The sequence below is a fragment of the Triturus cristatus genome, chromosome 9 (assembly GCF_964204655.1).
Source record: "Triturus cristatus chromosome 9, aTriCri1.1, whole genome shotgun sequence".
Classification (NCBI taxonomy): domain Eukaryota; kingdom Metazoa; phylum Chordata; class Amphibia; order Caudata; family Salamandridae; genus Triturus; species Triturus cristatus.
The window spans coordinates 1,188,277,203-1,188,290,009 of NC_140592.1; the positions used below are offsets into that span (position 1 = coordinate 1,188,277,203).

At 48.2% G+C, this 12,807-nt stretch overlaps 1 protein-coding gene across 4 annotated transcripts in view; it reads left to right on the top strand.

The window, feature by feature from the left end:
- Positions 1-12,807, top strand: part of MTA1 (metastasis associated 1) — an 842,399-nt gene that overhangs the window by 796,393 nt on the left and 33,199 nt on the right. For all 4 annotated transcript variants that reach the window (XM_085627173.1, XM_085627175.1, XM_085627174.1 and 1 more), the window contains one exon: positions 175-326. In XM_085627173.1, the coding sequence (XP_085483299.1) occupies positions 175-326 (152 nt within the window). The remainder of the gene's footprint in view (positions 1-174; positions 327-12,807) is intronic.

Below are 12,807 nucleotides of genomic sequence, written 5' to 3' on the forward strand. Positions count from 1 at the left end.
CACAGTCCATGTTTGGGCTCTACTAAACAGCTTTGTAGACATTCACTGCTTAACACATACATCTACATGATTTGCCTTAAACTCAAAACTTATTCTCTGTTTGTAAAGCTTGGCCCTGGCACTTTTTTATACTCTCCATATATATATATTTTATTTTATTATTTATTGTGATAGGGAACAAGCCGAAACTTGCTGCTCAATGGGAAATCTTACCCAACAAAAGTCAGATTAATTCGTGGTGGATCCATGCTTCCAGTGAAAAGGAGGAGGATGAATTGGATTGATGCCCCAGATGATGTTTTCTACATGGCCACTGAGGAAACCAGGTAAATATATGTACAGGTGGATTATGCATCCTGTCTACTAGAAAAATAAAGAGACACTTTTTGCATTTTATTTGTATTTTAGGTGCTCAAATACTATCATGTTTTGATATTATATGCAGTACTTCAATTTTTAGAATTGGTGCCTGTACATGAATACATCAGATACAATGTACTATCTACCACAAAGTGGTATGTTACAATTCGATCACTAAGCTTGCCATCTAGCAAGTGCTTTCCTGACTGCTACCAAAGATACTGTATGTGGGTTCACGTAGGGGTCTCTGGAGAATGTGTTTCTAAACACATTTCTTTACCCTTCCAAACCCTTCTTTATTCAGCATTAGATAATATATAGTTACATGCATTGCATACCTACGCTCTGTCAGAGTTGAAATCCACAGAACATCTTGCATAGCATGTTTAAGAGAAATATATTTTGTATAGTAAACTTGTCCACTTTACATAGGTCAAGTCTGCTTGAGACAGTGAAGTGGATAAGACTTTAATCTCTTCCAAAAGTGGTTTTCTTTAATGTATTTACTGCACATAGCATGTTAGGGAGTCTTCATGTATATCTGTATAGATGCTCTTCGTTTTTGCCTAAAAAAATTATTTTAGAATAACAATTCAGAAGCATCACTTAATATTTTAACACATCCCCACCCTTTTTTTTTACTTTCCAAGCTTGAAGAAATTGCACTTTCACGTTCTATTGAGCCTGGATAGCGACCCTGCTACCCTTTACCCTTTTCATTAGAGGGCTGAATCTTTTCTAACATGGGAATTGTTGCACGCTTAGCGTTTTTCTCTTTGTGTCTCTTATAGCATTTAATTTATTCATATGCACATTTCTCATTTGTAAACATATTTAATTTTGGCATAATTGCACATATTTAGCATATAATGTTTTGCTTTATTATAGGTTGCACAAATTGCTCATGTATTGTTTCGGGTTGAATTAGAATATGTAGCATGTTTTAGTAAATGTAGTTAGTATGTTAGTAGTTCTATTTTACATCACTAATCACAAGGTCTGACCAAAGTAATAATAAGAAAGCAGTATTTAAATCTGAGGTAAAGGCATCTTCTGCAAGACACATCTTCAGAAGTTCTTAGGCGCATGCTACAAACAGCTGATCATCACAGACTTGCTCAGCCGGTCTTATTTGTGCTTTTTGCAGCATGGGACACCATTACAAAGCCAGGCTATGACGTTCGCATCTGTACTGTTCAGCCTGGGCCTTTCCATCAACAAGCCCTAATGAAGCCTTCTCAGGACCTCTTGTTCAAAGCGGTATTACTGGATTCAACTTCCCTTCAACCATTTTCTCCTCCACATAGGATCCAGTATGTTCAGATGATGATTTCAGAGTGTCAGGAAGAGGCTCGGAGATTCCAGTCTTGATTTTCTACTCCTGCTTCTTCTGTTGGTGTCTTACATCCTGTGGTGATCTGCTAGTGGTGCCTCTGCATATAGTGGTTCCAGCGCAGGAGAGATATGTCAGACACCATCTTGATCACTCAGGACATGTGTAGCAGAACTCACATGGTGGAGGAGCACCTAACTTAGAGGCTATCACTCCACTTTCCCCCAGCTGCAGTCACGGCGATGACTGATGCATCCACCCTCGGGTTGGGTACTTGCCTGGAGGAGCTAGAGATCAGAGGATTCTAGTGTGAGGAAGTGCCCTCTTTCTGCATGGTTGCCCCCACTTTTTGATGAACTGTTAATGTACTTTGACTGAGCGTGCCCTGGGCTCCTGCCAATCGGGTACCTAGGGCCTATGTTCTTTCCATAAAACTGCATTGAAGACCAAACCAGATTGGCACTCTGGCCACAGGTCAGTCCCTGGTAGATGGTACCATAGGTACCCAGGGCACTGTGATCAGGGAAGACCTCTAAGGGCTGCAGCACTTATTGTGCCACCCTTAGAAGCCCTGTACCTTTACACTCACACACTGCCTTTGCAGGCTCCGTGTTTTGGTGCAAAATAAAGTGAAGAGTCGACATGGCAACACATTCCTGTGTGCAATGCCTCCAACCCACTGCCCTGGCATAGATCAGCCACCCCTCTAGCTGGGCGCACTATACCAGTGGTGAGGGTACAGGTGCATGAACCCTGAACCTCTACAGTGTCTAAGTCTATTCTAAGACATTGTAAGTGCAGTACTGCCGTTAAGAGTATATGGTGCTGGGAGTTTGTCATTACAAACTCCACAGTACCATAATGGCTTTACTGAAAACTGGGTAGTTTGGTATCAAACGTCTCAGTACATTAAACCCACACTGATGCCAGTGTAGGATTTAATGAAAAATGCACACAAAGGGAATCTTACAGATGCCCCCTGAAAAACGACCTACCACTAGTGTCCAGGCTGAGTGGCTGCTCGCCAGTTGCCACCACCAGACATGCTTCTGGACCCCTGGGTTGAGAGCCTGCTGCTCTTGGGGGTCTGAAACAATGCACATTCTGGGACGAGGTGCCAAGTCTCCTCCCCCAGGAAGGGCAGGTTCCACGAAGGGGAAGCTTCAAAGGCTTGTCACCTTTGTGAGCTTCCCCAGCCCTGTTGCTGCTTTCAGGAACTGGCCCCCACCAGTTCTGAACCCACTCCCCCAAGTGAGGAAGGGAAGTGTGCCCACCTTTGCCAACCCCACCTATCAGGTGGGGGAGGCGAGGTGAAGCACAACTCTCAGTCCCCGCCATCTTGCAGATGGGGGGACCTAGCCAACCAGAGGGAGGCATATGCCCCCCTCCCACTGGAGGGTAGCATAATAGGGGGTGTACCCACCCCAAGGAAGGGACCCATTGGTCCCAACCTTTACTTACTTGTAGTCTAGTATTTAGGGGCACCTCTGAACCTTGCCTCCTCAGACAAGAAACCACAAGAAGAAAATAAGGAGGACAGAACAGCCGTGCCGAAGCTAAGAAGAGGAGGGCACCCACTGACTTGATCCCAGCCCTACCAGCCTGTCCCCACCTCAAACCTGCAGAAGCAAAACTCCAGTGTGTCCTGCAGTCAGCAACCTCAAGAACCCCGAGGACCTGCCCTGCCTTCCATAGAAAAGACTTGGTCTCCCCTGAACACTAGATTTGTTCACTAACAAACTCCAGCTCCGTATAACCTGCGAGTCTGCACCACTCTGCACCTGTCGCCCACAGCCCGAGTTCGAGTGGCCCAACACCACGAGGAGGTCTCCCCGGTGATCCAAACCTGTGATCCCTGACCTACCTCAATCCTCCAGACGATGCTTGCAGCCTCAATCCAGGTCTCCCCAACCGCGACCAGGAGCTGGTTAGAAGATTCAACCCTAAAAGACACACCTGCACCTCACACCCCACGGCCTTGTGTGGCACAACCGACGGTGTCCATCCAACCCCCAACACCCCAACTTACCTCTCCAAGTGGTGGTCACACCCAGAAGACCTTCCTCCCCGAGCCTGCAGGGTGTTTGCAAACCGGAGACTCCCCATTGAAAGTAACAGGGCACCCGACGACAAACCAGCACCCTGCACCCGGCCACCCTAGTGACGCTGAGGGTGTACCTTTGGTGATATCTTGAACTCTCATTGAACCCTCATTGAACCCTGAGCGTAAGTCCAGGAGCTTTGCTCCCACAATCTTGTGGCCTGCTCGTAAGCAGCACCAACCGGAGGCCCCCTACTGAGGGTGTAACAAGACTGAATCCTTGACCCTGGGGGACCCCTGAGTCTAACCCCAGAAGCCCAACTCCCACATCAAAGTGCTTACCTGTTAACTGATAACACTATGTTAGAGGCATATGAGCTGCAGATTACACACTTTTGCATAGATTGCCATCTGGTGTTGGGCCCGGATGTTTGCAGTTTGTTTTTCCTCTTGTAAAGTCTTTGGAAGTCACGAGGTCGGTGACTCCTCCCTTGGATCGTATTGCGCATGGGCTTCGGTTCCATCCTCAGATTGTTTTTTCCCGCCATCGGGCTCGGATGTAATACTTAGCGCTCCGGTTCCGAACATTTCCAGTTCGACGATCGAAGCGGAATCCTCGCTCATCGCGGTATTGTTCAGATACCAGATCTCCTCAATCACCTTCTTTTTGACACATCTTCGATTTCAGTCGTCCACGGCAGCCTTCGGGCCTATCCAAGCTCCGGTCCCGGCTGATGGAAAGAACTCCATACAAGAAGTGCCCTCGATGTGGGTCCAAATTCGCCCACACCGATCTTCATGAGGTGTGCAACCTCTGCCTCTCCCCTGAACACGAGGCTCGAGACTGTTCCGCCTGCAAGTCTTTCAGATCGAAAAAGACTATTCGAGATCGAAGGGCCAGACGAAACATGGCGCACTCCTCGACCTCCGTTCCAGTCGACATCTTCAGGGACGACGTCGAAGCTCCGGGACAGCAGCACACCGAAGAGGACCTCGTCAGTGCTTCCGAAGCCTACGACTCGGATGTGGAGGACATCACCCCGGCGCAGAGGGTCGTGAGTACTATACCCCCTCCCACACCCGCGCCGACACCCAAAAAGGCTTCGGTCACGCCTTCGCCTCCGGGCCTAGGCAAGACCAGAGACACTGCTTCAAACACCCCACCTTCGGGCCCGGTGAAGAAGCCAAATAAGCCTTCCGGCAGCTCGGGCTCGAGCCAGCCTGCCAGCGGTGCCGAGAAACACACTTCGGCACCGAAAAAGAGACCGGCCTCTACCTCGACACCGAGCTCAGCACCAAAGTCCTCGGTGTCGAAACCCAGCCTTTCGGTACCGACCAAACCCCATGAGGCCCTCGGCACCAACACTCCCGCGCCGAAGCCTACCTCGGCGCCTACCAAGAAATCGGAGGCTCCAAAAAATCACGGCACGGACAAGCCTAAAAAGTCATCGGCCCCGAAACCCTCGGCGCCGACGGAACCAACATTGTCACAGGAACTGTTTACACCGGATCCCTTGCAAAAGACACTTACCAAGGATCCAAAGACTGGACATTTGGCACTCTCTTCTAAAAAGAGACATTTGGGCAAACCGGCTCCACCTCCAAAGAGGAAAGACTCTGCTACCTCCCCTTTCTGAGTGCCTTCCCCACCTCCTCCACACTCTCCACCTCCGCCCCCTCCACCCCCGCCTCATCGCTCCCCGTCTCCGGACGATGATGAGCAGGGGGACCCATATTACGATGCAGGGGATGTGCCACAAGACCCCACCCCTACAGGATCCCCAGACCCATGGGACAACTATAATAATCCAGAAATCCCAGATGTCCCACAAGATGACCTTTACCCGTCCAGGCCATCTCCACCAGAAGACTCATTAGGTTTTCACCACCTACTTCAGAGGGCGGCACATTATTACGGGGTAGAGCTACACACTGATCCTGTAGAGGAGGATTTCCTCCTCGACACCTTTGATACCGCACATAGGTCTACCTCCATACTACCTATGCTCAAGGGCGTAATAAAACATGCACCAGAGGTTTTTAAAGACCCAGTCAGGGCTAGGGTCATTAACCCACGCATAGAGAAAAAGTACAAAGCTGCCCCCACAGATCCTGCCTATATCAAAGGGCCAGCGCCACTAGATTTCCTAGTGGTTTCCACTGCACGGAAGAGGTCAAACTCCCAGGCGTCAGGCGAAGCACCACCACCTGACAAAGAGTCAAAGTTACTGGATGCGTCAGGAAAGCGCACTGCGTCACAGGCAGCCAATATATGGCGTATCGCCAACACGCAAGTGCTATTGGCCAGATACGATAGAGCGCATTATGATGAATTAGAAACCATCATGCACCATCTCCCAGAAAAATACAAAAATAGGGCCAATTAATTAATTCAAGAGGGTAAGACTATAACTAACACCTCTATACGCTGTGCCTTAGACGCAGCAGATACAGCCTCCAGGGCCATCAACACTAGCATCCTCCTCCGTCGCCATGCTTGGCTGAGAGTTTCAGGCTTTAAACCTGAGGTACAGGCGTCCATCTTAAATCATCCCTTTGACCAAGAACACCTATTCGGCCCAAAGGTAGATGAGGCCCTCGAGAAAATGAAGGACACGGATACAGCTAAATCTATGGGAGCCCTGCAGTCACACCCTCCTAGGCACTCCTTTCGCCGCTCTTCCTTTCGCGGTACGGCTAGAGGCTACTCCTCAGATAGCGCGTCCACTTCCTACAAATCCCCTGCTCTATCCACCTTCACAAGGGGTTATCAAAAAAGTAGCTATAGGGGCAATAACAAAACAAATTCCGCCCGCTCTGCCACACCGCCTACCCAATGCCTCCACCCCCCACCCCCCCGCTCCCTCCAGACCATCCCACTCCGGTTGGGGACAGGCTACAAAATTTCCTTCACGTCTGGGAGACCCTCACCTCAGACAGATGGGTGACCCAAATTATTCGCTCAGGGTACTGCCTAGAATTGACATCTACCCCCCCCCCCCCCAAACATTCCACCCAGGCAACGCCCAATGTCACAAGAACATTCCACATTACTAAAGCAGGAGGTAATCTCCCTCCTACAAAAACATGCAATAGAACAAGTCCCCCGCCAATCAGCAAAATTTAGGGGTCTACTCCCTATATTTTCTGATACCAAAAAGAGACGAGACTCTAAGACCCATTCTAGATCTCCGACCTCTAAACACATACATACATTCGGACCATTTTCACATGGTAACACTTCAGCAGGTGCTTCCGCACCTCTCCCAGAACGACTTTCTCACCACACTGGACTTGAAAGACGCATACTTTCACATTCCGGTACACCATGCTCACAGAAAGTACCTCAGATTTGTAGTGGATGGGCAACACTATCAGTTCAAGGTGCTCCAATTCGGGGTCACAACAGCGCCAAGGGTATTCACCAAGTGCCTAGCGGTAGTGGCGGCACACCTCAGAAGATAGCACATTCACGTCTTCCCATACTTGGATGACTGGTTGATAAAATCACGTCCTACAACCAATGTGTACATCACACCGCCACTACAATCCAACTACTTCACCAGCTGGGTTTCACGGTGAACCACCAAAAGTCCCAGCTAATACCATCCCACACAAAGCAATACCTCGGTGCCACCATAGACACCTCAAAAGCCATAGCCTACCCCAATCCTGCCAGGATTGCAAGCATTCAGGCTTTGTGTCAAAGATTCATACCTCAACACTCTCTCCCAGCAAGAGTGTTTATGCAACTAATAGAGATGATGACCTCTTGCATTTTCATAGTGCCCCATGCAAGACTCCAGATGAGTCCACTCCAAGAGTGCTTAGCACGCCAATGGAACCAGGCCCAGGGGCAACTGACAGATCTGGTGTTGGTAGACGGTCGCACCCATCGCTCTCTGCAGTGGTGGAACACCACAAATCTTTCCAGAGTTCGACCGTTCCTGGAACCGGTTCCACAAATAATCCTAACAGACGCATCGCTCTCCGGCTGGGGAGCTCATCTATTACACCTCACAGTGCAAGGCACATGGACGCCGCAACAAAAGTTACTCCATATCAACCATCTGGAGTTACTGGCAATCCTTCTAGCCCTAAAAGCCTTTCAGACACAGATTTTAGGCAAGGCAGTCCTTATTCGCACAGACAACATTACGGCCCTGTACTACATTCAAAAACACGGCGGCACACACACTCCACAGCTCTCTCAACTAGCACAGAGCCTATGGAGATGGGCAATTCCACACAAAATCTTCCTCCTAGCCCAACATGTCCCAGGAGTCCAAAACACCATGGCAGATCTGCTCAGCAGACAGACGCAGCAGATCCACGAGTGGGAACTTCACCTACAGGTTCTTCACCCGTTCTTTCAGATGTGGGGGCATCCACAGATAGACCTCTTCGCCACCCACGAAAACAAAAAATGCCCAAGCTTCGCCGCCAGATACCCACACCCATTGTCCAAAGGCAATGCGATATGGATGAACTGGTCAGGCAAATTTGCGTACGCCTTTCCACCTCTCCCACTAATTCCATTAGTGGTGCGAAAGCTACAGCAGCACTCCCTCACACTCCCTCCTGAGATCCTAGAATTCGGATACCTTAACCTTCCCCCTGACTGTATGAACGTCATCCGAGAAGCTAGACGCCCTACCACTAGAGCCTGCTACGCTGCAAAGTGGAAAAGATTTGTTGTTTATTGCCATAACAGCACAATCAACCCTCTAGACGTATCTATACAGCACATCATATGCTACTTGCTCCATCTACAAAGGTGTAACCTAGCATATACATCCATTCGGCTACACCTCGCAGCAATTGCCGCTTACCTACAGAACAGACAGCACCTATCACTTTTCAGAGTGCCTGCCATTAAAGCCTTCATAGAAGGCCTCAAACGAATAATTCCCCCCAGAGTACCACCCTCACCTGTGTGGAACTTAAATGTAGTTCTCACAAGGCTCATGGGACCGCCTTTCGAACCTTTGCATAAATGCGAACTGCAATTTTTCACATGGAAAACAGCTTTTCTTGTAGCCATCACTTCCCTTAGAAGGGTCAGTGAGATACAAGCACTTACTATACAAGAACCTTTTCTCCAAATGCACCAGAACAAGGTTGTCCTCCGTACCAACCCAAAATTCCTACCCAAAGTCATTTCCCCCTTCCATCTAAACCAATCGGTAGAATTACCGTTTGTTTTCTCGCAACCTCAAACTGTTGCAGAAAGGGCTCTACACACGCTAGATGTTAAAAGGGCCTTACTTTACTATATCCAGAGAACACAACCTTTCAGAAAGACCAAACAATTGTTTGTCTCTTTCTCTCCACCACACAAAGGCAACCCCATCTCTAAATCAGGGATAGCTAGGTCGATTGTAAAATGCATACAAATTTGCTACCACAAGGCAAAACGAACGCTATCTGTTCCCCCTAAAGCCCACTCTACACGAAAGATAGGGGCTTCTATGGCTTTTCTAGGGAACATCCCATTAGATGATATCTGCAAAGCAGCTACATGGTCATCACCGCACACTTTCACTAAACATTACTGTGTAGATGTGCAAACCAAGCAACAAGCTAGTGTGGGCCAGGCTGTACTAAAAACACTATTTCAAACCACTGCAACAGATACCGGTGGTCGCCGCTAGGGTTGGGAACTGCTATATAGTCTATACAAAAGTGTGTAATCTGCAGCTCATATGCCTCGAACGGAATATGCTACTTACCAGTATGCATCTGTTCTTGGCATGTAGAGCTGCAGATCTACACACGCCCACCCGCCTCCCCGGCTACCTGTATCTGTTCCAGTCGATCTTATTTAGATACAACACACATGGGTTTCGTCACTGTTATTACTACGCTCCATCTTTCCCTGTTGGCGAAAAACTATCTGAGGATGGAGCCGAAGCCCATGCGCAACACGATCCAAGGGAGGAGTCACCGACCTCGTGACTTCCAAAGACTTTCCAAGAGGAAAAACAAACTGCAAAAATCCGGGCCCAACACCAGATGGCGATCTATGCAAAAGTGTGTAGATCTGCAGCTCTACATGCCAAGAACTGATGCATACTGGTAAGTAGCATATTCCTTCCTCCCATAGGATAACATTGACTGTTTGCTGTGAAAAAGTTTATAAGTGTGGAGTTGGAAAATCGATAAAAGTTTCTAGAAGTGTAACCAAATAACCAAAACGCTTTTACTTACCTGTTTACAGGAAATGTCCCAGTGTAGTATCCAGGTATATTATACTGTGTAAGAAAAGTAATCTGTAAAGTAATCTACTTGACATATTATTGAAAAGCGAATACAAAGTATTTGTACAATATTTCAAAGCATTTCATTACCAGTGATTCTACTGTAATCAAACCAAAGTATATAGAAAACTGCAATTCAAACTGTATTATTACTAAAAAGTATAAATCACTTACCTGTGCCTGGTTTGCTTGGTTCTAGGAAATAAAATAACTAAAATAATATTATTATACAAACAAAATTGGTCTGAGTTCAGTCCTGGAGTGTGTGACAATCATTTGCTGATTGAGCGTGTACAACAAATGCTTAACACTACCCTCTGATAAAGCCTTACTGCTCGCCCACACTACCACAAATAGAGAATAAGGTGCTATCTACTTTTACCTCTGCCCACCTTTGGGGTTCTACTGGACTCTGTGCACACTATAACTCACTTTGGTATACTATATATAGAGTCCGCTTCCTACATCTAGTCTCCAGAGGATCAGGTTTACCTCATCAACCTGCTTAAACTGAGGGCATTTTGGACGACACTCAAGGCCTACCTGCATTCCCTTCATAGGCATTCTATTCAGATGTTAATGGGTAATACAACCACAATTTGCATATCAACAAGCAGGGAGGATTTGAGTTTTACTTTCTCTATCGAGAGGCGTTGAGGCTCTGGGCTTGCCCATGGAAGTTATCTTGTTGTAAGCCGGCTCCCAGAATTTTAGCGTAAACAGCCTGAGTCTGCTGCACCTTGCTGGCCACAAGTGGCCGTTAAGTGGTGCAACTCATCTTTGCCCTATGGGTCACCTCTCAGGTGGACCTTTCTGCTACTCATGGAAAAGTCCATTGTCTGTGTCCTTTAGTATCAGTTGCAGGTAGCGATCAGGGATGCGTTTCAACTGAAGTGGAGTTTTCCACTTCTTCTTCAAGTTCTAAGGAACATTTGCCATAGTTGAGCACAAGTTATTCTCATTGCTCCAGACTTGCCAAGAAAGCTGTGGTACATAGACTCACCGAGCCCCTCCTACTGACCCCCACTCAGGACGGACCTTCTCTCTGAGAAGGGTCAAGTGGGGCACCCCAACCACCAGAGTCTCCACCTTCATGGCTGGAGTTTTGGCATACATCTGACCTCTTTCAGAGGTGGTCAATGTGATTTTTTCAGCTTGTTACCCTTCCAAAAAGTCTGTCTATTCTGGGAGGTGGAACGGGTTCATTGTTTGGTGTGCTGAGTAGAATGTTGACTCCTTGAAAGACTGCCTTTCTGGGGTCCTCTGATTTGGGCTTTCAATTGCCCAGCAGGGATATGTGGTAGGCACAGTCAAGGTATTTGTGGCAGCCTTGTTGGTTTTCCTCTCCCTGTAGGAGAATTGGGTTCCTTTGCAGTATTCCCCCATACACACTTTCTACTTGGTATCTGATGCAACTTTGACTGAATGTGCACTGCGTTCCTGCTTACCAGGTTCCTAGTGCCTGTGTTCTTCCCCAAAACCGAATCCTCAATTGGACAAACTTAAGACACCCCTGTAACTCCCTGGTACCAAGGGCATTGGTACTGAAGAGGGTATTCAAGGGATGCAGCACTAGCAGTGCCACCCTCAGAATCCCCTCACCAAGGTCATGCAGACTGCCACTGCAGCCTGCTAGCCTTGGTGTCGAGAAAGACTAAACATCGACATGTTACCCAGCCCTGTGTGTCATGCCAAAACAGCACAGCCAAGGTGTGTAAGTCACCCTCTGGTAGGCCTCTTAGCCCTAAGGCAGGATGCAGTATATCTATGGTGAGGACTTATCTGCCTGGGCAGATATAACCCTGCAATATTGTCTGTTCTTAATATTGTAAGTGACAGTGAAGCCATGAGCTGTAAATTCCCAAACTCAAGTGTCACAGCTCCATAATGGCTTTACTGAACCTAGGAGAATTTGATATCAAAGGCGGGAAACCCACAATAGTTAGGTGTGCCCTTCTTTGCCAACCTCACCCCTCTGGTGGGAGAAGCAAGGTAAAGCACAAGATTCACGTTCCATCATCGTGAAGATCGGGAAAGATAGCCAATAGGATTTAGGGAAATACTCCCTCCCACTGGAGGCTGGCATGTAGGGGGTGCAGCCACCCTAAGGTAAGAGGACCATTGGCCTTTGCCCTCTACTCCCCTAAAGGCCCCCAAAATGTAGTATTTAGGGGCCTCCTTGAACCAAAGCGATAGATTTTCCCCAGACCAATACCTGAAGAAGAGGAGGAACTGCTGCTGGAGCAAGAACTGAAGATCCTAGGGGGAATATGGTCGCTGAACCCCTTGCCTACGACTCGGGAACCCCAGAACCGCCCTCCCATCAGTCCCTCTTGCAGCTGTGTGGCCTCTAGGAACCCCAGAGTACTTCCAGCCTTCGAAAATTGCCGAAGATCTCCCTCAGGACAGAGGTACTGCAGCTGCAGGTGCAAAAATACCTTAAGTCTGGTACCGTGTTTTTGCTCTGCCCGTCTGAGACCGCTGAGGGCTGAGCTTTGGTACCATCGCTCTGGATGGTCGGATCGACCACCACCCTAAATTTGGTGGTGCCAGGACTTTACTAGCCCACCTGGTACCAATACACAGGGTACCAGGCCACTGCACCCAAAAAAACAGGTTAAACGAGTCCTAGCAGCCTTCCACTTGACAGCGTGCCAGTACACCTCAAGGGACGTCCAGCCTCCGTGGACCAACTTTCAGTTGCCCAGAAGACCTGGAAACCCAACGAGAAACGTGCCAGCCCTGACAACGAGGGACACTTTTGTGAACAGTGCCAAGCTGTCCAGGTTTGTGCTTCTCCGTGCCCGTCTGGT